This window comes from Peromyscus californicus, unplaced genomic scaffold (genome assembly GCF_007827085.1).
Source record: "Peromyscus californicus insignis strain IS unplaced genomic scaffold, ASM782708v3 Scaffold_13__1_contigs__length_99412109, whole genome shotgun sequence".
In the NCBI taxonomy this organism is placed as follows: domain Eukaryota; kingdom Metazoa; phylum Chordata; class Mammalia; order Rodentia; family Cricetidae; genus Peromyscus; species Peromyscus californicus.
The window spans coordinates 99,250,649-99,276,354 of record NW_026294424.1 but is presented as its reverse complement, the minus strand read 5'-3'; the positions used below and the strand labels follow the sequence as shown (position 1 = coordinate 99,276,354).

General features: G+C 48.4%; 2 protein-coding genes across 6 annotated transcripts; one reads left to right on the top strand and one right to left on the bottom strand.

The window, feature by feature from the left end:
- Window positions 1–540: 540 nt before the first annotated feature.
- On the bottom strand, window positions 541–24,506 carry Idua (alpha-L-iduronidase). 4 transcript variants are annotated; one of them, XM_052735788.1, is made up of 14 exons: window positions 19,315–24,505; window positions 18,596–18,736; window positions 8,376–8,461; window positions 8,120–8,227; window positions 7,728–7,823; window positions 7,437–7,639; window positions 7,187–7,366; window positions 6,859–7,075; window positions 6,311–6,523; window positions 6,110–6,231; window positions 5,893–6,018; window positions 5,744–5,820; window positions 5,322–5,464; window positions 541–5,232 (listed from the first exon to the last, which is right to left on the bottom strand). In XM_052735788.1, exons 1-14 carry the CDS (start codon window positions 19,467–19,469, stop codon window positions 5,126–5,128), a joined length of 1,974 nt encoding a protein of 657 aa, XP_052591748.1. In that variant the 5' UTR covers window positions 19,470–24,505; the 3' UTR covers window positions 541–5,125. The 4 variants fall into 4 exon arrangements, with proteins under 4 accessions (XP_052591748.1, XP_052591749.1, XP_052591750.1 ...); XM_052735789.1 differs by having other exon boundaries at window positions 5,322–5,422; window positions 19,315–24,504; XM_052735790.1 differs by lacking the exon at window positions 8,120–8,227 and having other exon boundaries at window positions 19,315–24,506.
- On the top strand, window positions 11,116–19,321 carry Slc26a1 (solute carrier family 26 member 1). 2 transcript variants are annotated; one of them, XM_052735786.1, is made up of 4 exons: window positions 11,116–11,134; window positions 13,678–13,756; window positions 14,841–15,458; window positions 16,175–19,321. In XM_052735786.1, exons 3-4 carry the CDS (start codon window positions 14,868–14,870, stop codon window positions 17,696–17,698), a joined length of 2,115 nt encoding a protein of 704 aa, XP_052591746.1. In that variant the 5' UTR covers window positions 11,116–11,134; window positions 13,678–13,756; window positions 14,841–14,867; the 3' UTR covers window positions 17,699–19,321. The 2 variants fall into 2 exon arrangements, with proteins under 2 accessions (XP_052591746.1, XP_052591745.1); XM_052735785.1 differs by lacking the exon at window positions 11,116–11,134 and adding an exon at window positions 11,259–11,367.
- Window positions 24,507–25,706: the final 1,200 nt, after the last annotated feature.

Genomic DNA, 25,706 nt, shown 5'->3' with positions numbered 1-25,706 from the left:
GAAAAAAATTATAGTCAGCCTCACACATAAGTGAAAGGCTACTACTTTCCCCTAAAATGAGGCACTAGATGCTTATGTTCAGTCTTGTCTTCTGTTTAGTCCTTCACCTTGGTCCTTACTCAGTGCATTAATCACAGGAAATATCCATGCCGCTACACACCTATGATCTCTTTCTAAGGCAAGAAGATTATGAGCTTGAGGCTAACTTGGGCTTCATAGTGAGGCCTTATCTAAAAACAAAACAAAAAGCAAGTGAGAGATCCAGATTGGAGGGAAGAAGTAGAACATACCCTATTTGTAAAGGACAAAGCCAACTGTGTGGGCACTTCAGTGTCCACTATGACTTGTGCATTTTTGGCAAGGTGGCAAGATAGAAAATCACAATATAAAGATCCATCACAGCAAGAAGTACAGCAAACTGTCACATGTGCTAGCTGAAATGTTTCACAGGTTCTTGAATAACTGAGCCTGAATCTAACATATGCTCCGGGCATCATACTCCCAGACCCATGCCCAACAGAAATGAAGGTCCACAAAAGATATATGCACAGATGTTCACAGCAGCTTTATTTCCAACTGAGGTCAGGCAGTATTTGGAAGAGGAGTCCATGCATGAAGAGGCTGTGAGAGGCCATTGCATGAAGCTGTGACAGTGAAGCTGGGTTGAAATGAACCCCAGTATGTTGGAGACACTTAGCCATAAGGCATCTGCCAAAGAGAGCTGCAGGCAGGCATTGAAACCATCCCCAAAAGACATATGTATGTTTCAGGCAGCAAAGCAGGGGGTGGGGGTCCCATCTAAGTACTTTAAATCCGAAGTCCTTGGCACTAGACATGGAGCTATAGGATTTATTGTTTTTCCTCCTGGGTTCAGTCTTACTTAGGTCCAGTATTTTCCCACTGCACCCCCATTGCTCCCCTTTGGAAAGGCTAAGGCATATTCTGTGTCCTTGTATGTTGGAACATACATACATATGTGTATATAATGTAGTACTCCTTTTTTATTTTGAGATTGTCTTGAGTTTCAGAAGAGACTACATTGGAGGCAGGTTTTTAAGAATTTATGCCTTCACCCAACTTCCAGCTCACTCTCTCTGCTTTGTGTGTGTGGTTGAAGATTCATGACCTCTGTTTCCTGCTCCCAAGACCATACCTGCTTCTTACTGCTATGCCTTCCTGCCATAATGAACTTTTATCCCTCTGAAACTAAGTCAGAATAAATTCTTCCATAGATGCCTTGGTCATGGTGTATTACCATAGCAATAGAAAAGTAACTAATACAGCCACCTGAATGAAAACGAGGACATGATTGCTCCAAGGTATGGTTGAGGAGAAGGGTTTTATTGTAGATATGAGGGAGAGTTCAGCCAGAGGCATCTGGAAGTGTCCAAACTGAACTGGGCCATGAGTGAAGGGGATCAAGAGAGGAAAAGGAGATATGGAAGTCAAACCAAGAGAAAAGACAAGGACCAACTATGCCCAGTCATCGGGGTCAGAAGTGACATTACGACATAGACCATTAGGTTTTGTCAACTTGACACAAGCCAGAGTGATCTGTGAACAGGAAACCTTAATTGAGGAATTGTCTCCATCAAATTGGTCTGTAGGCAAGTTTCGGGCATTTTCTTGATTAATGATTGATGTGAGGACTTAAAACTACTGTGGCTAATGCCATCTCTGGTCAGGTGGAACGGTCTAGAATAAGAGAGCAAGGTGAGCAAGCCATGAAGAGCAACCAGTAAGCTGTTTTCCTCAATAGTTCCTGCCTTGACTGTCTAGAGTATCAAGGGTCTGAAGTCTGTGGTGTATACCTGAGTACCTACAGGGTTCAAAAGTCGGGATGAGGGACCTGGACAATACTCTGCCTGCACATACTGTGGCTAGGAAGCTGGTGATGTACACAGGGACAATGGTCAGTGTACCAAACAATATCCAAAGCCCTTTGGAAGCAACTACACCACAGGCAGATGGGATGTTTCTGAGCTGGCTCTTGAATAAGGGTATTGCTCAAGTACTTACACAGTAATGTCCCTGCAAAAGTCTGTGACACTGAAGGGACCAGTAAGATAAATACCATCAACAAGATGAGAGGGCCTGAGCTATTACCTACACCACAGAGTATAGGCTGCAGAGTGCTGCTGGACATGGGCCCACAGGAACCTTTGCCAGCACAAACTATCACAATGTTGCTCCAGGGCCTCATATTAATTACTGACCTGACCCACTTTACAGACACAGAACCTAGAACAAGGAAGGCTAGGTCCCACCTGGAAGAGGGAAGATGAACTCCTACGGTGATTAGATAATAGGTCTGAGTGGCTGCAGTCCTGTTACCTGAAAACTAAGTGGCCTACTGGTCAGTGAGGCTTAGGGACATCTGTCAGCAGACAACGTTGGCTTGTACTGAAGACCACCCATTAGGCCCCTTTCCAGTTTCCAGGACAGAGTGGGAGACTGAGAGGTCTCCCTCCAGATCCTCATAACCTGCCCCAGGGATATTAAATGTTGGTGGTTTGCTGAAACATGACCATGTCAACACCCACTTTATCTGAGGGCTGGCTGCCTGACACATCAGCTTGTCCACTGGAAAGCACTCTTTATCTCATCAAGAGCAGTCTACTTTCTCATAATGGATGTCAGCACACCTCAAGTTTGCCTGGTGACATCACTCTTCCAAAATTAATGCAACCTGCTAGTCATGCTCACTGGGCTTGGTGGGCAAGAAGTTACATGCCCTGGAGGGCTTAGTAAAACATACTTCCAAGAGGTGGAAGACAAGCTCTGAAAAGCTCAAGATCCTCCAGGGAAGCCTGTGGTGATCCCACGGCAGTGGGAAATGTCATATTTTATTTAAAGTGAGGGGTCATTGACAGGCATGATGGTACATACCCATAATCTTAGTCCTACAGAGGCTGAGATAGAAGGATCAGGATTTCAAGGCCAGCCTAAGGTCCACAAAGGGATAAAAAGCACTACAGAAAGTCATTGTATTTCATTCACTCTGCCCACTTCTAAGAGGCACAGGGCCAGAGGAACTCTCAATTTGGATGTAGTCACGAAGTATATACAAGTATTCCATTCAGACTTATTCCTGGACAGTAGGTAATGCTAACTTGGAAAAGCTTGGCAGCAGGCCTAGGCTGCAGCACAAATTTCTGTATGTTGGGCTTCCATGGGATGCTGGAGAGAAGGAAAATGTGCAGAATGAATTAAGGACACATGTGTCCAGCAGGCCACCTGGAAAGGGATGTAGCTGTGTATTAGCACACTTAATACTGGTACTTAAAGAGAGAGGGTTTTTCCAATGGCCAGAACCAAGGTGATATATCCAGCCAATTTTGAATATTAAATACACCCCCCAAGGACTTACATGTTAAACAATTGGTTTCCAGGTAGTGGTTCTGTTTTGGGAGATTCTAGAAACTTTAGGAGCTAGGGCCTAGTTGGACAAAGCAGGTCCATGAAGAAGTGTTTTTGATGGTTACACTTAATTTTATCCTTATATTGCTTCCTGTTCCCCATGAGGTGAACAGCCTTCCCCTCTACAAGTTACCATCGTCATAATGTTCTGCCCAAGTGCATGGGGCTAAGCAACAAGGCACTCCAAGTTTACAGCAGTCATGGATGGCTCAAGGGTCCTCAACTACCATTCAAGCTGATAATAGACCTTTGTGTGATCCACAGCATGCTGGCTTAGAAGACAGAATACAAGAATTACAGTTACAGGGTTATGTAGGCTTCTGGCCAGATTTCAAAGGAAGACTTGGGAGGCCAGGTAATATGTGGCAAGACTGGGATAGTTTTATGTCGATTTGTCATAAGCTAGAGTCATTTGGGAAGAGGGAACCTCACTGAGAAAACACCCTAACAAGATTGACTTATGAGCAATAAGTCTGTGTTGCATTTTCTTAATTAGTGATTGATGTGGAAGGGCCCAGGCCATTGTGAGAGGTGCCACCTTTGGCTGGTAGTCCTGGGGTGTATAAGAACATAGTCTGAGCAAGCCTTGGAGAACAAGCCAGTAAGCAGCACTTCTCTATGACTTCTACATCAGTTCCTGCCTCCAGGTTCCTGCCCTGGCTTCCTTCGATGATAGATTGTAATGTGGAAATGTAAGTGAAATAAACTTTTTCCTACCCAAGTTGCTTATGTTCATCATGTTTAATCACAGCATGGAAAACCTAAGACACCAGCCTAGGAGAAAGGTCACAAGGGCTGTAAATGGCAACACCACAAAGATAGAACTGTCTAGCACATTAGAGTTCATATCACAATAACATGTGCCCCAATTCTGGAAATGTATCTGCAGGATTTAATGCTTGGTCTTGCTTCAATTAAATCCTTCCTTGTCATTTATTTTCCTGTTGAAATGGAGATATTTACCCTGTGCAATTGTATTTCAGAAGTACATAACTTTCTTTTTGATATTACAGAATCTCAAGCTAAGAGTTTGTCTTGAGTCTCAGAAAAGGGACAGAATTTAGACTGTGTGTGCATAGTGTGATCTGTGGTGTGTTTGAGGGGTGGGTGTGTATTTGTGTATGTGAGGTGTGTGTGTGTGTGTGTGTGTGTGTGTGTGTGTGTGTGTGTGTGTGTATAGACCAAAGGTCAATATTGAGTATCTTCTCTATAGTTCTCCACTTGATTTTTCTGAAACAGGATTTCTTACTGAACCTGGAGCTTGCAGTTCCAGGTAGACTGGATGGCCAGAGAGCCTGGCCTGTGTCTGTCCTTCCCCCCAACACTAGGGTTACAGGCATACATCGCCATGTCCAGCCTTTACATGAGTAATCTGTAAACTCTGAATAGATGTCTGCACTCTGGTCCTCATGCCTGCACAGCAAGCACTGTACCCACTGAGCGTCCTCCCAACTCCAGAGTTAAACTTTGAACAGCTGGGAAGAAGGAGAAAAGCAGGCAAAGGTTACTCCCGCTGGGCCCTCTGTAGTGTTCATCCACAAAGCAGACCCCAAGACTGAGGTAGAGAAAGATACTTTCAAAGGAAATGGGGAAACAACAAAAGGAGATGATAGTCAACTAACTAGCTAATGGCAGTCTAGCTCAACCTGGCTGACCCCATTCACTAGTCAGCACAGGCTCACCAGTCACTAGGAGCCAGTGGCTCTTATGAGGCAGGGAGATCCACGTAAGTCACAGGGTCTGAGAAGGGGCCTGGCCGGGCCCAGTAGTCCAGTGCTCGTACTCGATAGGAGCCAGAGACCACAGCTGTGTCTGCAGACACAAAAGCACATATTTTCTGAAGTTCCCAAAACCCCAGACCCACCCCACACCATATTATACTGAGGTCCATTTGGGTGTACCTGGGCTGAACACAAAGAGGTTAAAAGTAGATGGCCTCCTGCTGATTGGAGTATACACCTCACCCTTCTGGGAGAACTGGATCTCATATGTCCACAGGCACCTGGGGAGGGCTGGATCAGTACTGAAGCTGGGACCAGCTGGCCTGGATGGGCGGGATAGGGTGGACCCACAACTCTATACTCTTCAGCTCCCTTCCTGGCACCTCTAGGGTCCCTAGGTACTCTCAAAATTATGACAGGCCACAGTGAGGGGAGAGCACTGGACACTACCACTGTAGGTGATTTCCAACTCAGACACAAGTGGATCTGTGCAGGTGTTGTGCAGTGTGTATAGAGCACAAAGGCACATGGCAATGGAGGAGGGAGGTGAATGACTACAAGGGTAATGACATAGGGAAGGATAACCACCCCCACTCACGCACTTGGAGCCCACGTGCTCGTCTGACCAGACCAGAACCAACTGCCCACGTGTCAGGGGCAGTGCACGCAGCCGGCTAACCTGTGAGGAGGGAGTAGCTGTGAAGGGGTGAGCAAGGCAGCCTCACAGGTAGGGTGGGAAGCTGCCACTTGCCTGCCCTGGTGGCTTCAAGGGGCGTGTGCAGACATGCACCAGCAGAAGTGATGGCAAAGAAAGCTTCCGGTGTAGAGTCAGTCTGCCTCCAGCAGGGAAGGGACGTGGTGCCTCAACCACTGGGTCCTGGGGACAAGGGAGGGGCATGTGGTTGGCAACTCTCTACAGTAACTAAGTAATTAAGGAACCCCTTCTCCCTCCCTACTTGCCCACAAACCTCCACCATGCGCATATGTCGGAATTGCTCTGCAGAGGGGAAGACTGGCTGGCCCATGTGCTGCCATTCACTGTAGGGGCTGCACAGTTGATTGTCTAGGTAGCGTACTACGTAGACAAGCCCTGTGGACCCAGACACCATGGTTTATCTCTCTTGTCCCACCCCTGATGGGTTCTCAACTTCCTTCAGAACCCCACTCACCCAAGCCAGGGGGTACCCTGTGAAGGTGAAGCGTCACAGGGATACTGTGGTTGAGGTGTTCATGGGTGTCATCACTAGTGTAGATCAGGACTGTGGTACGCCAGGCCTCTGAGGAGACTTCAGGGCGATGGGTGCTGGCCAGGACACCCACTGTGTGATTGCTGTCCAACACAGCCCCAGCCTGTGACACTTCCGCCCAGAGTTGTTCTCCGTCTACAGGACAGGCAGAGGACTGGGGCTGTTGGCTCCCTCATACCCAGCACCTGGCTTCCTACCCTAATGCCTGGCTCCCACCATTTGCATACTGAGAGGTCCTGCCATACTGTTCAGCCCACAGAATGAGAGGAGGGAATAAGGTGGAGATTTGGAAAACAAGTCTAAGAAACCCACCCAGCAGCTGGAGGAAATATGTTTGTCCCTGCCCAGCATTTCCATGTTCTCTCAACCCAGGTCCTTCTATGCTGGTCCTCACTCAATTCAGGACATGCCAGGCTATCGTGGTATTTTCACTTTGACCCAGCATATGCAGAAGCTGGGTCACTACTCACCCAGCAGGGCCATCAGCCCCATGACTGTGAGGACTGGCTTTCTCAGAAGCTGCACATGGGGTGGGCAAGTATTGTTGACCTGGAAGCGGGCAGTAAGTGTACGCTGGGAGAAAGGGTGTGGGTGGTAGCTCAAGAAGGCATTGTCGTTGCTCAGGAGCACATAGCGAATGGAGGAACTGCTATTGGCAAACAGCAGGTTCTGGTGCTGTGCAATGACCTGTGGACATCAGAGCAGTTGGGACTTGTACCTCTGGCCACCCATACTGTTCCCACCCCCACCAGAGGAAGTCTTCCTGAGTCTGGATGAGGCCAGATGGCAAGAACCCACCTTCACCACCAAGGCTGCATAAATCACATCAGCTCTCCAAGACTGTGGAAGTGACCAGCCCACCAGAGGGTCTGCCTCGTCATTGTAAATAGGGGTGTCCTTGAACTCGGGGAATAGCTGCTGGATCTGCTCCACAACTGCCACCTCCTGCTCCAGGATGGAGATGGAGCTGCCTGCGCCCTGCAGTCAACATATACCTCAGTGCAGGCTCAGCTCAAAGCAGGCAGGTAGGGGTGGGGGAATAACATACCTTCTTGTGCAGGGAGATATAATCCAGACGCACGCCCACCTCACCAGTGAAGAAGTTGGTTCCACTGGCACAGTGACGCAGAAGGCTCCAGCACAGTGGTGACCTTGGCAGGGGGTGGAATGAATCCCCAGGGCCACCCAGCCTCAACATGGGGCTAGCAATGTGCAGCCCCTCAGAGCAGGCATCATAGTAATTCAGGAAGCCTAGGGCAAAAGGGTCTTGAAGGTCTGGGGTTGTCATGCTTCCCTCTCATGCAGCCCACCCAACAGGACCTGGAAAAATGCTGCCCACCTTGTGCAGTCATGGACACATTGTCAAAGTCATGGTGGTCTGGCTCATTCCAAGTCTCGAAGTTCCACTTGGAAACATGTGTCAGCCCATACCTACCTGCAAAGAGTCTCTGTTGTTACACAATGGAAGTTCTACCTTCAGGTCTGGGGATGGAGCCTATCTGGTGTCTCCTAGGGATTGGGTCCCATGGGTGGGGTTCCACTGATAGGGGTTATCTGGCTCCAAGTAAGTACTCCACCCCCATAGGTGAATCCCTCACCCATCAGGCATCTCTGGCTGGGGTATAGGGATGTCTATGGCAAAGAAGACCAGGAGGTGGCCTGGGTGATCAGGGAAGAGAGCCTCCCCAGGACAGCCCACTGTAGCCCCCAGGATTTCCCCCTTCTATGCACCAATATATCTTCTGGCCAACAGAGAAACCAAGTCCCTCCATTCGAACACCTGCTGCTTGTCCTCAAAGTCTGTGAAATGCCCAGAAGGACTGCCCATCAGCTCAAATCCTGAAACACAAAGGGGTAGCTGCCCCACTACACAACACACCAAGCCCAGCTGGGCTACACCTCAACAGCACCTCAGTCTGTGCTGAGATACACTACCTACCAGGACATAGAACAGCAGGTGGTGGGAGAAAGGAGAACCACTACTCACCAGGGAGGAGCTGGTTCTCCATGAGGAGGTCCAGGAATGCATCCAAGTGGGTGAAGTTGTATACCAGTCCCTGCCCAGATGACTTCCTGTGAAGGGAAGGTCAGTGCTGGAGAGCAGCGGTATTTCTCTACACTCTAGATTAGAACTAGGGCCACATTTAAGCATGTGGGTGCCTCAAGTTCCCAGGGAGATCTAGGCTTTCAGATGGGCTTTCCCTTTGGAAAAGACCAGCATTGTGAAAGTCTGTCACAGTGTACAAGTCTGTAAACACTATGTACAAGTATGTGCACATAAAACCCCACACTAAGCCTTAAAGACACTGAAAACGGTACTATGGAAGCTTCTGTCACTCACAGTGGAATGTGAATGAGTATGGGTGTGTGCATGAAACCTTTAAAGAGATTCAAGTCAGGCTCGGGTCAGTCACCACACTGAGGTGAGAGGGACAGGCAAGTCATATAAGAAAGGTACAAGACAGGGATGGGGTGGGGAGGTGATGAGGCATCTTAAAGACAGCTGACATGGAACAGGGTATGGGACAGAAGTCGAGCAGAAGTTAGTAGGCACTACCCTCATTCTATACACTCTCAGAGACCAAAAGCTCCAAATTTGACCCAGAAGTCCCTTTCCCTCTCTCCATACTGAGAAACAAATGGATGGACAAGAAAAGAAGATGGAGGACTTCCTCAATTCCACACAGGGTCTTTTTCATAGGGTTCAGTTTCTGAGAGGAAAAGAGTCATTAGACAATTGCCTGGACCTTTATTAAAACATCACAAGTTTGGAAAAAGGGAAATGTCAGAGTGAAAGGGGAAGATGATGGGGAGAGGAAACCACTCCAAAGTATGGTGATATTTTATTTGTATTAAAATGTTATTTGTATGTTAATAAATAAAGTTGCCCGGGGGTCAGAGCTATTAGCAAGCCATAGGAAAGCAGGGCAGTGGTAGCGTACGCTTGTAATTCCAGCACTTGGTAGGCAGAGCTGGGTAAGTCTCTGTGTGTTCAGGGATACAGCCATTATTGGATACACATGCCTTTAATCTTAATACCAATCATGGAAAACCTGGAGGCCTATACAGACAGGCTGTGAGGAGGCGGTCATGTGGTTGGGTTTACAACCAATGAGAAGGCAGGACAGGAACTCTATATAAAGACTTTAACACAGGGGTAGCTCTGGTTTGGAGAGGTAGGACCACCGCAGGAGGAAGGGTAAGGTTTTAGCTCTTAGCTCTGACCTCTTGGCTTTCTTCTTTGCATTGGTTCTGTGTTTCTTATTTAATAAGAAGGTTGGATACATCTACACCAAAGGGGTAACATCAAAGGTCTGCCAAGTGGTGGCATGAACCAGTGATGAGAATATCCGGGGAACAAGCAGGTACAAAGGCCCTTAAAAAGGAGCAAGCTAAGGGCAGTCAGGCAGGAGAAAGGCAGCTAGCTGGCCTGGAGCAGAACAAAGGTACAGAGACGTGAGTGGGGTTACACAGGGACTTGTGACCACATGAATACCGGACATGATTCAGGCCACATGACTCAGAGCAAAACAGGAGACCTGTAAGGTGGTGATCAGAGCAAAGCCACTACATTCTGGAAGAATCTTGGTAGTGGTTAATTGAGGTGAAAGCAGGAGACATCAATGGGCATGAAGGAAGAGATGCCATGACAGTGTCTACTGTCAGATCTGAGATGAGCTGTGAGCAATGTACAGGACAATTGCATGAATTTCAGGACGCTGATGCTTGGGGCTGTCTCTGGCTTACAATTCCGGGGAAGGGGTGAAGAGCAGCCCTGAGGGCTGAATCTGCAACTGACACTGGTTGAAGGCACCAGCTAACAAGTACAGTCTCAGTCCTGCAGGTTCTGAGAGCTTGCTAAAAACAAGTAGCTCCAGAAGATATGTAAGACAGCTCATGGGTTTGTCTGGAGTGGGATGGTAGGTCAGAGACAGCCTCCACACTAGGTGGTAGAACCACCTCAACAAGAAGCAGCAGTTCTAGCCACATTAATCCCTCACCCTATATGGTCACATTGGCTACTGCCCCCAAGTTCAGGTCCTGCTTCTCCCAGCCTGCCCTCTGTGCTTTTGGACTGGAGCCTCTGCCTAAAGCTACAAAACAGACCTGTTTGGCTTCCCACCCAACGGTCAAAAACAGTTGCAAATAAATAAAGCCAAACAAGCACTTGGATAAAGATTAAACGCTTGTTCCAAAGTCCCAAGCTGTTGGGGTTGGTCAGAAGCTGTCACCAGCTCCCTGTCTTCACAAACTAAGCAGAGTACACAATTCATGGAGCAGGCCTCAGCAAAAGGGCTATTCCTGGGCCAGTCTTTCACATCAGAGATGTCCCAAGACTGCAACCCTGTAAGGACCTAACTGTTTGCCTGTCACCCCTGTCAGCCTCTATAGCTAGACCATTGAGATACCTCGAGGGCCTCCCATGCCCAGGAAACCCAGGGAACAGTCCTTTGTCCTCACTGCGAATTAGTTCCTTTCTGCTGCCTTGGAAGGTGTTGTTGTTAAAGAATCCTAAACAGGGGAGAGGGCAAGTCAGTGAGGTGAAGTGTAGGGAAGTCTGCCATTCCCTGCAGAGTGGCCTGAGCCATAGCCCAGCTGAGCTGCGGCAGGGAAAAATGCAGCACACTGGCAAGCACAATGGCAGCACACAAGGGCCTTTCACTCTAGCCCGCAGCGGTCGCACTGCTCTAGGCCTCCCGCTAGAGGCGGAGCGCGTGCGCTTAGAGGATGAGGCCGCAGCGGCTGGTGAGTGCCTGGGTGAGCGCGGGTGAACCTGAGCGGGCGGGGAGGCGGAACGCGCCTGCAGAGGAGTGCAGCAGTACCCGGCAGCACCAGGGCCAATGCACGCAGCAGGCTTGGGAGGTCTAGGGCGGCGAAGAGAACACGGTCTGTTGACACCGCCAACTATGCAGGATGGGGGTGGTGCGTGGAGCGCGGAAACGGTATCTCTCGGGAGAACCTGCTGAAGCCTCAGGAAGGTGCGCACCCGGACTAATTTTGGGGAAGAAATTCTGATCGGGTCCTGGAACCTGTCTAGCTCATCATTTTCCACTGTTGGACAGGGTATATTTTCTTCCAAAATAAAATGTATTCAAGATTTAAATGGTGGATTTAGAGATAAAAGAAGGAAATCACTGAGCCGCATAGGACCAAACAGCCCTATCGGCCCCATACCCCTGCCCTATATGTGTCCAGTAGCAAGCCAAGAAGCCCGCAGTTCAATAGCACATTATGGTGGGACAGTGGGCCTGGTCACACCAATTGCAGCACCACCCTGAGTGCACAGAGCTGTAGAGGCAGAAGAATGAGTGGGGCAGGGGACTCATGGCAAGTCATGGAAGACATGACTTCATCTACATTTCAATTGGCTGTGGGCACTGGCAGGGCGGGTTGGGGATGGAGGATGGGGGATGTGTGATGTAAGGCTTAATCCCTCCTACCCAGGGCGGTGGAGAAGGGAGGGATCATTCCGACGCGGTTTTCTTTGCTTCGAAGGGAAGTTGAATACTCTCACCCTCTCCTTCACCCCAGCACCTCTGTGTTTACAGATCCATCCATTCCACAACTTCAGCTCTGCCCTTCTCAAAGATGTAGCAACAGTACACTCCCCAGAGGCCTCTCTGTGGGTAACTGGTTAGGCGGCACCCTCAGTAGCTGTCCCCACCACCACTAGAGGAGCCTTTTATCTGACAAAAGAGGGGCTGCTCTGACTAGCCCCACCACACCCACTGGGTAACTGCTCCTGTAAACCACAGTTCCCAACTGCTGTGCAAACAGTGGCTCAGGGCTTGTTGTAAGGGGAAAAGGAAGCCCAGCCCTACAAAGGCAGGGCGCAGTAAGTTAAGACCCTGGGACACTAAATAGATTCTTCCAGGAACAGCAGACCTACTTGGAGGGGTAGGACAGCATCCAGTGGGGAGCCAGAGAGCAAAAGTAGAGGAATGCCTAAGCCACAGAGCATCCAGCCCTGCCTAGTCTTACAGTCAGGCTTCCTGCTCTGGCCATTCTACCCACATTCCAGTTCATTTCACCCACAAAGTGGTGGTCAGACCCATGGCTGCCAGGAACTGGACAAGGCTTGCAGATGTCCCAAAGGACTGTCCAACCTGTGAACTGGAAGGGACTCTGAATTATTATCTCCTGACCTGGAGGAATGGAGCCTCAGGGTCCCAGCTGGTTCTGCAAGACAACTGTTGATCCTAAGCCCCTTCCCAAGACCCTTGGGGATAAGAGGAGCAAAGCGTATAGCTTCACTTTGCCCAGTCCCAGGGCAAACTGCCCACTGTGCTTGGGCCTGTAGAGATAACAGACCAGCCTAGCTGGGCCTTCCAGCAATAATGAAGGGGACGGGATGGAAGGGTACCCAGAATACAGCAGCCCACAGAAAAGATCAAGGCCTGTTAGCACAAAACTACTTACTCTCAAAGCACAATGTGAAAGACTCATTGCTCACTACAAGAAGTGAACCTGAGATTCTGACCAGCCTTACAGAACTTGGAGGCATACATCAAGTCTGAGGGCACTGTTAATTATGCTAATGTTAAGGGGCCATTTATCTATAGGCAATCCTTACAAGGCAAGTCCCATGTCCTACAGAGGTACATGGGGGCCAAGTACCTGACCATGACCACTGGTAGTCAGTACCAGGGAGGAGAGGAAAAGAACTGGGGCAGGACCTGAGGCCAATCCAGGATTGAACACACCTATCTTGATGCTGACAGTCCTTGGGCTGTGCACAACACAGGCATGTGTTCACTCACACAAGTATGTGCACACACAGCAGTAACCTTATGCATATACTGCACACAGGGACATGGAACAAAGTCTGAGCTTCAGCTTGCCCCAGCTAGCACAGGCTCCATGAAGGTGGAGAGAAGATAACCAGCATCTGGGTAGGTGGAGTCAGCTGTACATGACCCCAGAACCTCATAGCTAAAGTGTTTCACTCAGCTCCTCTGGGGCCTCACACTCAAGCACCTCAGCCACTCCTGTCCCCACCTCCTCTTCCTCCTGACATTACAGAAGCTGTTGCACCTGGAGCACCCACCCCTCTGCAAAGGGGAGTTTATCAGAGGCCCACATAACCATAATTATTTGTGAGCCTCTGATTATAGTACAACTCGCTGGATTAGCTCACCCGATTAGCTGCTCAGGTAACACTCATTTGACAGGGGAAACCCATGACTCAGCTATTTTGGGGGTAAATAATTTAACAGCGAGCCCAGTGGAGTATTCCCACAGATCAGTCTCAGAGGTGTCTGCCAACCTTGTTCTCCGCCTGTTAACAGAAGCCAGAGTGACTGGAGGTTCAGCCCACAGCAGTCCCTGGATATTGTAAAGCCTTACAGAGCCGGCCAACTGTCCCAGGTAAGAACTGTCCTTGTACCCATACAACAGGCCCCAGGAGATGTGGTTTACTGGGCAGAGACAGGAACCTAGACTGCCATCTCTCTGGGGATTGCTCAGATACAAGGAAGATGACACTTAACAGTCCTTCCTCCACACACATGAGCCCCCAAAGACTTGGGGTGAGCCTCAGAGCGCTCAGTTTCACTTGTGTATCATTGTTCTCATAATCTTTCTCAAGAGCTAGGATGCCTGATAGACCACCACCCTAGCAGGGAAGCTGCTGTTCCAATACCCAAGCCAGGCACAATGGGCTCCAACAGTCACCACTGTGTCCTGAGTCCCATGAGAACAGAGAGTGTTTGATTAATATTACAAATAAGTACTTTGGAACCTGTAAACAGGACCCAAGGTCATCATGTGGTCAGCATGGCCTGAGACTCTTCAGTACCAAGGCAAAGTCAGAAGGGGCCAGAACAGCTAGGCCAAAGGTTAGGAGGCTCAGCACTCGGAGCAAGGAGCACACTGGTTCCAGAGCACACTGGTCCCTGGTGAGGCACTCTCTAAACTCATGGGGAAGGGTGTCATAGACCAGGGGCCTCAGCACACACAATATGCAAGGCCTTCTGCCAACCTCCAGGTCCATGGTATTCAGAGGAGAACAGATGATGATGGCTTGGGAGAACTCATGTGGAAATGGGGTAACTGGCAAAGCCCCTTGCCGTCCAGATAGAAGGGGAGTGGCTGGAGCTCAGTCAAACATACATCTGTCTCTGTTGTCACTGGCTTGGGCATATGTGGGTCTAGTCCAGCCCTTGTCTTGGGTGGGTGATCTTCAGAATGCTTTAAGTGGACTTCACAGAGGAGCTGAACTAGACAAACACAGAGCACACCTGGGGGTGAGGCTGGGTAGAATAGCTCCCTGTCATAAGCACCTCTCACCATAAAACTAGCTTTTGGAGCTCAAGGCCTTACATCCATCCACACAGAAGAACACATGCTTAATGGAAGAACAATCTCTGATGTCTGGTGTGTGTTTGGGTGGACAAACACTCACTGTGAAGCTGGGTCCTGGGCTCCTAACCATGCCCATTCTCCCTTGCAGATTGGCCAAAGAGCCTGGTCTGACAGGATGGATGCTTCTCCTGAGCCCCAACAGAAGGATGGGACACTGGTGCTGGTCCGACGGCAACCCCCTGTGTCCCAGGGCTTGCTGGAAACACTGAAGGCCAGGCTGAAGCAGAGCTGCACCTGCAGTATGCCATGTGCTCAGGCTTTGGTGCAGAATCTGTTTCCTGCCATACACTGGCTGCGTCAGTACCGCCCAAAAGAGTACCTGGCAGGTGATGTTATGTCTGGGTTGGTCATTGGCATTATCCTGGTGCCACAGGCCATAGCCTACTCACTGCTGGCTGGGCTGCAGCCCATCTATAGCCTCTATACTTCCTTCTTTGCCAACCTTATCTACTTCCTCATGGGCACCTCACGCCATGTTAATGTGGGCATCTTCAGCCTGCTGTGCCTCATGGTAGGTCAGGTGGTGGACCGAGAACTCCAGTTCGCTGGTTTTGACCCCTCCCAGGATTCTCTGGGGCATAGGGACAATGGCACCACCCTCAACAACTCAACTACAACACTGGTGCTTGGGCTACAGGACTGTGGACGGGACTGCCATGCCATTCGAATTGCCACCGCTCTCACTCTGGTGACGGGACTTTATCAGGTAAGGAGTTAGCTGTCTAGCAAGCGGGCTGCTGACTCAGTTTCTTAGAGCACCGGAAGGTGGTTGCCACTACCACCAGGAAAAGCCTGGAAGCATGTGGAGGAAGAATTCTTCAGGTTCAGAGAGAAAACAGCACAGCAAGGGCAAGGTGGGGCCCAGGCCTAGATACCAGAGGGACTTAAGTCACAGAATGGAGGGATATGTGGGCTGGCCGGGCCAGCTGTGGTCTCAGAAGGGCCACTGGGCCAAATATGGCCATGGCTCAGATGAGCTAGACTATGTCCATCTTGGCTTTCTGGCCCAGGCAGGGCCTAGGCATTCCCCTGGCCTCCCCACACCTAGACCTTTTCTGCTGACCTTGTCTTCTCTGTTTCTCCTGTCTGTTCCATGGCTGCCCAGGAGGGACCTGGGTGGAAGGAGCTGTGTGCTGCATACAAGGCACAGGGGAAGGGCTTGCCTCCTTATGCCTGCAGCCCTGATTCTGAAATAAAACCAATTTCTGCATGTGTGAGAGTGTGTGAAGTGAACATCCACAGCCAACTGCCACATCCATGTGCCCCTGTGTCTTCTGTCCCGTTATGCATGTGGAAACAGCAGGAGTCCATTCAGGGGAGTAAGCAAGGGTAGACACCAGGCTCTGTGCTGTAACCCCTTGAGTTATACTGATGCTAGCTCCTGCCTCATGGCCTACCAAACTGACTGTACTTCATTTACAGGTCCTCATGGGTGTCCTCCGGCTGGGCTTTGTGTCTACCTACCTCTCACAACCACTGCTCGACGGTTTTGCTATGGGAGCCTCTGTGACCATCTTGACTTCTCAAGCTAAACACCTGCTGGGTGTGCGGATCCCTCGGCACCAGGGCCCAGGCATGGTGGTCCGCACATGGCTGAGCTTGCTGCAGAGTGTGGGACAGGCCAATATGTGTGACATGATCACCAGTGCCGTGTGCCTAGGAGTGCTAATAGCAGCTAAGGAGCTCTCAGACCGCTACCGACACTGCCTGAAGGTGCCAGTACCCACAGAGCTGCTAGTCATTGTGGTGGCCACACTTGTGTCGCACTTTGGACAGCTCCATACTCGGTTCGGCTCGAGTGTGGCTGGCAACATTCCCACTGGTTTTGTAGCCCCACAGGTACCAGACCCTAAGATAATGTGGCGTGTGTCCCTGGATGCTATGTCCCTAGCCCTTGTGGGCTCAGCCTTCTCCATCTCGTTGGCAGAGATGTTTGCTCGTAGCCATGGCTACTCTGTTCAAGCCAACCAAGAGCTGCTAGCTGTGGGCTGCTGCAACGTGCTGCCTGCCTTCTTCCACTGTTTTGCCACTAGTGCTGCTCTGTCCAAAACCCTGGTGAAGATAGCCACTGGCTGCCAGACCCAGCTGTCCAGTGTGGTCAGTGCTGCTGTGGTGCTGCTGGTGCTGCTGGTGCTAGCTCCACTGTTTCGTGATCTACAGAGGTGTGTGCTGGCGTGTATCATTGTTGTCAGCCTGCGAGGGGCACTGCGAAAAGTGAAGGACCTCCCACAGCTATGGTGGCTAAGCCCTGCTGATGCATTGGTCTGGGTGGCTACTGCAGCCACCTGTGTGCTGGTCAGCACCGAGGCTGGACTGTTAGCTGGGCTGTTCTTCTCACTGCTCAGCCTGGCAATCCGCACACAGCGTCCACGGGCTGCCCTTCTCGCTCGAATTGGAGACTCAACCTTCTATGAGGATGCTTCTGAGTTTGAGGGCCTCCTGCCCCCACCTGAGGTGCGAGTGTTCCGTTTCACAGGCCCACTATACTATGCCAACAAGGACTTCTTCTTGCGGTCACTCTATAGCCTCACAGGGCTGGACGCAGGGCACTCAGCCACCAGGAAGGAGAAGGGCCCAGAGGTGGGTGTCAGTGACAGAAATCTTGTTGACGGCAAAGATATGGGTTCAGTGAGCAGTGGGGCTGGGCTGGTGGTACCCCTGGCATTTGGTTTCCACACAGTGGTCATTGACTGTGCACCACTGCTGTTTCTGGATGTGGCTGGCATGGCCACACTGAAGGACCTGCACAGAGATTACAGAGCCCTGGACATCACCCTGCTTCTGGCCTGCTGCAGTCCCTCAGTGAGGGACACATTGAGGAAAGGCGGCTTCCTTGGAGAAGACCAGGAAGCTGAGGATGAGCTGCTCTTCCCCAGTGTACACAGTGCCGTGGAGGCTGCACGTGCCCGCCGTGAGGAGCTGGGGGCTGCTGACTCTGCTTTCTAGCAGGACTAAGACCCATGTCCACAAGCCAGTACTGAGCTCCTTTGTAGGAGTGATATGAAGGATGGAATCATTAAAGAGATGTACCCTTGGACCATCTCTGCCCTGGAAAAGCCAGGGAACTCCAACTAGGAAAGGGAACACATTCATTCCAAACATTCAGTGATTGAGACCCTCTACCTGAGACCACTGCTGCCCCCTGGTGCCTATTCAACCCTGGTGGCTGCACCCACACATCTGATCCCTCAGCCAAGGAAGTGCCCAGTTTGACATTCTGTTACCATCTTATCTGAAAAAAAGTCCTGCAAATTATGTGGCCTCCAAGATGCCAAAAGGACACTTTCCCTCCCCCTGCACCACCAGATATCAGGTATGAGCTGAACATATGGCCCAGCGGCAAGGGTCTGAATTTCTGAAAGGCCTTCTCATGCCTGGTGCTCATCTTGGTTGGGCCCTTGCAAAGGCAGTCACCTGCTCCAGAACAGATGGCCCAGGGTCACTGTCTAAGATGATGTGACTGATATAACCCCAACCTGACCTTCAAGTATGATGTCTCTACACAGCTTATACTGGTGACCACAACGGGCACATGTATGGTACAAAGCCAGGCACAGTATACACCAACCCCATTCTGTACTTCTAAGAAACCCTTAGAAGGAAACCACCTGTGCTCTGTCCAGGGGCTGCCCTTGGCATAGCCAAGCAGACCTTCCCTTCGTCTTCTGCCCAACAGGAGGCAGTGCAGTCCTGGCCCTGTGCCCTACCATGATGCTTCCCAACCGACAGCCCAGCACTGTGCTCCACAGCTGGCCTTGACAAGGTCAGATCCACCACCTCAGCATCTCTGTAAGACAAGCTCTGACCAGCAGCTCCCAGGGCACCCACCTCGGCATCACCCACCTGGCTGTGATGAGATCCAGCAGCCAATGTATCCGGACCTGCTCGATGCCACTGTGAGGTACGGCACCTATGTAGGCAAGGTTCAGTTGCTGGTCCCAACTAAGGTCGTACTGGTCAGCCTGGTCGTGAGGCAGTGGGGGGCTAGGGACAGGACAAAGAAGTAAAGTGTCCTAAGCAGGGACCTGCAGCAGACCAGGTTCTACACATTTAGCACCTGACTGCCAGGCCCTTGCAGAGGAACAGTGTGTGTCTCCACATTGTATGATAAAGTAGCCCTTTCACCAGAAATGTTCTACAGTCTTGTCTCTGGGAGGTGGGTTCCCATAGGACACAGTACCATATTCTAATAGGACATCTGCCTGCCATAGAAGAGGATCTGTAAATTCCTAGAAAGACTTGGAGGCATTCAGAAACCAGGTCTGGTCCAACACTCGAGGTCAGGTACTTTGGGAGAGTCCTAGGTTCTGCCGAAGTACCAATCATGAGCCTATAGCCTGAGTACCATGCTCTTGATCCCTGGGGACCATTTAGGGAGGCTCTGGCACTCGGGAAATCCACTAAGTGGAAAACACACGCCACACCCTGAAGGAAGAAGTTTGATCTTCATTCCTGAGTGTCCAAGAATGATGGGCAGAGAGCCCAAAGGTCTGATGAGAGAAACCCAGAGAATGGAGCAAGAGGCTTTCCTGGACTTGGCAAGTACGTGCGGTGGGCCTCACCAGAAGCCGGTGCTCCTCCAAAAGTGCAACAGAGGCCTCAGCGGGCGGGCTGCGTCCACACGCACCAGGTATGGGGTCTCAGCCACAGCCAAGGGCGCAGCCAAGAACGCAGCTAGAAATGCCAGCGTAGCGGAGGTGGGACGCGGGGAGCGCATGACTAAGGTAACCTGGAGCTCCCGATCTGCAAGCCTTTAGGTCTCGGTCGTAGTAGTTCCGCCTCCGGGTAGCGCCCCACGTGACCGCTCGCCAGGCCAGGGCAGGACAGAACCCAACGCGCGCCGCCTCTTCCCCTGGCGAGTACCGCCCTGGCTGCTGCGTCTCAGAAGCTCCAAACTCCGAACGAACACTGGCAGTGCTTGGGAGAACACTGGCCTTGGGTGTCTCAGTGAGGCCGTTATTCTTGGCGATGCCCGCAAAGATCTCTCGGGAGGCCTACACAAGGTCTGAAAAGCAAATCAGACACTACTGCCTCTCGAGGAGTGGAGGTGAAGAGCTGTACCAGAAGATGGCGCTGCGGGACTGCTCCAAGGATTGGGTTTGCGGAGAAAATTAAGAGTACTCCAGAGCTTTGGCAATGAGAATCTATTCCTTTTCCTGAAACGGGGCTGCTGTAGGACAAACAGGCGTGTGGTCAAAGACGCTTCAGAAGCCAAGTGGACACTTGTAGTGGACAGCCAAAGGTCAATCCTGGATGTCTGTGAAAGGCAGGGTCAATAGTGCAAGTCTTTAAGATTTGAATTGTGCACACACGATGAGTAGGATATTAGCAACAGTGGAAGAGAATCAACTAGTCTCTAACGACTCCAGTTCCTGGCACTCTTGGTAGCACATGCCTTTAACTTCTGGGGTTCCCTCAACAATAAAAGCAATCAAGTTTCACGACCCCGTAAAACAACCCTTTCTCGTGCAGTCTTCCCCAACACCAACAGGAGACCTTCCCTGGAGTCAAACAACTGGTGTTGATAGTCGCTTAGGTTGATGACTTGAAGTCTTAGGTCCTCAGGACAGTTGGTAAAGGGAAGGTTTCTAGGTAGAGAAATGAAAGCTCTTATGTCATAACCTATTCAAGGATCAGAAAGTCAGGAGACCATGTGGCATTTCTGCAATGACTGAAATTCAAAGCTCAGTGTCCATAGACAACCTCTGGATACTACCTGGTAGGGTATTCTGTTCTGTATGAAGACTGATGTATAGAAGCTGTCCTTTTGATCTTGAATTAGTGGGTTTATTAAGCACATAGCAAGCAAAAGTGAAATCAAGTGAATATCAAGTAGTGAATAGAAGTTGGGGTGAAGGAGGCAAGGATAAAACAATCACACAAAAATGTTCTAGAAACAATACAGAGATGGTAAATACCCCAGAGACAACTGCAAAAATGGTGAGTGGAGCATTTTAAATAATCGTAAAGACTCCAGGCTGAAGCTGAAGAGGGAGACAGCTGTGAGAGCAAGATTGTTTCAGACTAACCTTCATTAGAACAACCAGTGATGGCAGGATTCTTGGGGTCACAGTTTCTCTGATGACAAGAACAGCATTTACAGCTGGGGATTTTCAATCAGGAAAGCAGGGACCAAGAAGCTGTGAAGTTGGGACAGTCTTATGGGAGCTGTGGTACAGAAGCTGAAGGTCAGGCTCAGTGCATTAGAGGACTATTCCCTGAAAGTGAAGGTGAGACAGAAACTGAACTAAAGTTCAAATCTCCTCATGTCCTGAGTGAGTGAAGGTAAGTATACTTCACCTGATTGAAGAGAACATATTCCCTCTACTCCAGGAAGCTCCAGCTTCATCAGTGTTTTATTAACTGGTACTAGAATGGATCCTGGGTCAGGAAAAGATGATCAATCACACAGAACACACTAGTAAAAATTCTTAACCTGAAAATGTACTGTATATTGCTCAATAAAACTCTATCAATGATAATTCCAAGGTGGTTAACTGACTTGACTGCATCACAGTGGGAATGGAGATGCACTTGTTCCTTTCATGTCTGGGCTGACATATTTGGAATCAAAGGGTCTTTGTCCAAATACTTTGAAGTTCAAACCGAAGAGTAATAGTATGATTATACATAATACGTGAGGTAAAGCAAATTTAGCAAAATGTTAATGACTAGTTGATCCAGGGTAAAAATATGTACTACTATCCTAACTCTTTTGTACATTTGAAAACAAATTATTATTTTTTGAGACAGAATCTCCATATGTAGCCCTGGCTGGCTTGGAACTTACCATGGAAATCAGGCTGGCATAGAACTCACAGGCATCTGTTTTTTTCTGTCTCCTGAGTGCTGAGATCAAAGCCATGTGCTTCCATGCCTGACCCTATCATTATTATTATTATTATTATTAGTAGTAGTAGTAGTAGTAGTAGTAGTAGTAGTAGTAGTAGTTTTGAGACAAGATTTCTTTGTGTAGCCCTTGCTATCCTAGAACTTGATCTGTAGACCAGGCCTGCCTCAAACTTGGAGATCCTGCCTCTGCTTTCCAGGTGCTGGGATTAAAGTCATGTATCACCACCTCCAGCTGCCTATTTTTTTATTTTATGTACATGTATGAATGTCTGCATGTTTGTATGTGCACCATGTACCTGCTTGGTGCTCATGGAGGCTAAAAGTGAGTGTCAGATGCCCTGGAACTAGAGTTACAAGTAGTTGTGAGTCACCATGTGGGTGCTGGGACCTGAATCTGGGTCTTCTGCAACAATAGTAGGTTCTCTTAACCACTGAATCATCTTTCCAGCTCCTTCAAATTTTTTCAACATAAAAATGTTGAAGAAAACACAAAAACTACAAGAAAACTTATCAAATGGCACTACTTAAAATGCTCTGTTTTGTTGTATGTAGATCATAAAGGTAGCAGAACCTTAATGGATTAGATTAGTTACAAATTAGACCCAGCTAAAGAAAGAAGTAAGGAACTGGAAGATAGATTTTGGAGTCAATAATACTGAAACACAGAAAAAAATTAACAGAAACCACAGGACAGACTTAGAGAAAAAGCCTAATGGTATGATTAAATTTGCAGCTGGAAACAACGGGTAATAGAGTGTAAAAAGTATTTGAAAGGACCATTGTGATACCTTTCTGAAAGTGAATTAAGAAAATTAGGGGCCAGGAAGATGACTGAGTTAGTAAAGTGACCTGAGTTTGAGCCCAATTTAGAGCTCCACATTTGAGAGACCTTGTCTCAAAAAGCAGGTAGAGTTGGTGAAATAGCATAGCAGATATGAACACTTGCTGCCAAACCTGAGGACGTAAACTCAATCTCTGGAATGGTAGAAAAAAAGAACTGACTCCTGTAAGTTGTCCTCTGGCCTCCGCATACTTGCTGTGGCACTCAAGTGCTCCTACACATATATACTGTAAGATGAATTGCTAAATGGTCTTATTAATAAAAACCCGGAGCCAGATATTGGGGTGAAAAACTGAGAGATCAGAGAAATAGTACAAGCCACAGACAACTTCATCCCAGTTTCCAAAGAGACCTACTTCCTATATACCCACGCCTATATGCCTTTCTGTTCTGCCATCTCATTTCCTCTCTCAGTCCAGCTACATCATTTCCTCTTCCTGCCCAGCTCTGTCACTTCCTGTCTGTCTGTCCAAACCTCCAGACCTTTATGGTTAGTGCTGGGATTAAAGGCGTGTACCACCACACCTGGCTCTGTTCCCTGTAGATGTAACCAAGCGTCTCATTAAATAAGAAACACAGAGCCGATTCAGAGAAGAAAGCCAAGAGGTCAGAACTAAAAGCCTCACCCTTCCTGCTTCAGCGATCCTCTTCAGCCAAGAGAGCTCTCCGAAAGGGGCCTACTTCCTGTGTGTCTGTCTTTATAAAGACTTTCGGTTCTGCCTTCTCATTGGTTGTAAACCCATGCCTCGTCACTGCCTGTCTGTAAAGACTTCCAGGTCTTCTATGGTTGGGATTGAGATTAAAGGCGTGTGTCTCCAATGCTGGCTGTATCCTTTTACACACAGAGATCTACCTAGCTCTGTCTACCAAGTGCTGGGATTAAAGGCATGTGCCACCACCGCCACGCTCTTGCTATGGCTCTAATAGCTCTGACCCCCAAGCAACTTTATTTATTAACATACAATTAAAATCACATTTCAGTACAAGTAAAATACCACCACAGTTCCCAGTGTGGCCTTGAACTCACAGAGATCCAGATGGATCTCTGCTTCCCAAGTGATAGGATTAAAGGCCTGTGCTACCATTGCCTGACCTCTATGTTTACTAGAGTGGCTGGCTTTTTCCTCTGATCCTCCGATAAACTTTATTAGGGTGCACAATATATTGGGGACACAATACATCACCACAATATACACAAATAATTAAAGTGTTAAAGAACACAGAGAACAATTAAGGAAGACACCCATCTGATCTCTTATCTCCATGAACACACATTTGTACACACACAGAGAGACAATCAAGCTATCAGATTAAAAGTAAATCATTGTGTAGACTGGAGAGATATCTCACCAGTTAATAGCACTGACTGCTCTCCCAGAGGACCTGGGTGTTGTGGAATAATCTTTTTGTATACTGTGAAGATGTGTCACTCAGACTGGTTTAATAAAAAGCTGAATGGCCAATAGCTAGGCAGGATTTTAGGGGCACAGAGGATGCTGGGAAGAAGAAGGGTGGAGTTGCCAGCTGGATGCAGAGAAAGCAGGATGGGCAATATAGAGATGTAGCCACAAGGTAGAAAGTAAATTAATATAAATGAGTTAATTTTTATAAGAGCTAATTAGAAGCAATCCTAAGATATCAAGAAAGCTTTCATAATTAATAATGTCTCTGTGTCATGATTTGGGAGCAGGATGGCAGGACAGAAAAATCTGCCTACAAATGGTGTCTAATGTGGGGGCACGTATGTCCACGTAAGAACTGAGAAAGCTTAAATAAAGATTCCAAACACACAAAAAAATGGAGCCAAGTGCAGCTTCCTAGTCCCACAGTCTCATGCGGGCTGTGGTACAGAGATGTGTCTCCCGGTTGCTACCTGTGGGCTTGAGCCCCCAGTGCACCATGAGCTAAGGTGTACAGTGGTTTAAGATTTTGGTCATGCAGACAGAAAAGGTTACAGATATGCAGTAAAGCAGGTTCAGATGAAAAAAACCTCTAAGCAGGTTACAGTGTGTTTAACAATGTGCATAGACTTAAGGGAAAAAAAAGAAAAATGGTATAGACAGACATAAGAAATAATGGTTTAACAATAATAAAATAAAGTCTTTAAAAAGAGAAGTAGGGGCTGGAGAGATGGCTCAGAGGTTAAGAGCACTGACTGCTCTTCCAGAGGTCCTGAGTTCAATTCCCAGCAACCACATGGTGGCTCACAACCATCTGTAATGAGATCTGGCACCCTCTTCTGTATACATAATAAATAAATAAATCTTAAAAAAAATAAAAAATAAAAAGAGAAGTAATAAAAAAGAGGATAAGCCATGTAGATATGGGAACTACACAGGGAGTCTGGATCCTGTATGGTGTTGTATTAACTTTAAATTTTTTGATTGCTGATGAGCAAACAATAGCTGCTGAGACACATTGGATTATAAAAACTACTAAATTAAAACAACCTATATATTTTTAAATGTCTTAACTTCAAAACGGAGGTCAAAAAATATGTTACATTGGAAAAGAGGTTATGCTTTGTTTCCACAGAAAACGAAAGGCTGTGGATTCAAGGTTGATAAAGATCAGATTTGATTAGGGGAGACCCCTGAAAATTCTGGTTACAGACATAAAAAAATGTAGAAAAACTACAAGATAGGTCACATATATTTTATCTGCTCAAACATAAAACAAAACATCATCTTTGGCTGGTTTGAGTACAACACATGGTCCATATTTGTGCTAATATAGATATGTATATTTATATGTTTTCAGAGCAAGGGGACCAGACACCAATAAAAATGGGTGGCCCAGGTGATCCAGCCTCTCAGAGTGCCTCTGTTGCAGTTTCCTCAGAGTTCTGCATCCAGAACAGCTTCAAGGCTGCTGGCTGAGATGGTCCAAACTCACAGACTAGTCTAGCCAGGACTTGATCACTATTTTAATTTTCTCAGAGTCCCCTAAAGATGCCATTGCCCCCAGACAACAGAAAGTAATTTAAAGAACAGGATCCACATTCCCAAGAGGCTGGTTTTTGGTTGTTCAATGGATGTTTGTCATTGCTTAGGGGGGGTTGTCACCAGCTGTTATTGGTCATGGAGGATACTTGGTAAAGGAAATTAGATTCAGGAATCTTGTTCTGAAAAGGAAAAGGGGGGTATAGAAATTATAGGATAAAAGGATAGATTATTGTATCTACTTTCAAACTAAAAAAAAATGACTAGGGGCTGGAGAGATGGTTTAGTGGTTAAGAACACTGGCTGCTCTTCCAGAGGA

Excerpts from the sequence above, each read along its gene's own strand:
- Idua (XM_052735788.1), bottom strand. The coding sequence starts at position 19,469 with ATGCGCTCCCCGCGTCCCACCTCCGCTACGCTGGCATTTCTAGCTGCG. Across the intron at positions 8,462-18,595 it reads CTGGATCTCATCACAGCCAG|GAAGTCATCTGGGCAGGGAC; the intron begins GTGGGTGATGCC and ends TTCCCTTCACAG. Across the intron at positions 7,640-7,727 it reads TGTGTCCATGACTGCACAAG|GCTTCCTGAATTACTATGAT; the intron begins GTGGGCAGCATT and ends CTTTTGCCCTAG.
- Slc26a1 (XM_052735785.1), top strand. The coding sequence starts at position 11,303 with ATGGGGGTGGTGCGTGGAGCGCGGAAACGGTATCTCTCGGGAGAACCT. Across the intron at positions 13,757-14,840 it reads GAGCCGGCCAACTGTCCCAG|ATTGGCCAAAGAGCCTGGTC; the intron begins GTAAGAACTGTC and ends TCTCCCTTGCAG. Across the intron at positions 15,459-16,174 it reads TGGTGACGGGACTTTATCAG|GTCCTCATGGGTGTCCTCCG; the intron begins GTAAGGAGTTAG and ends CTTCATTTACAG.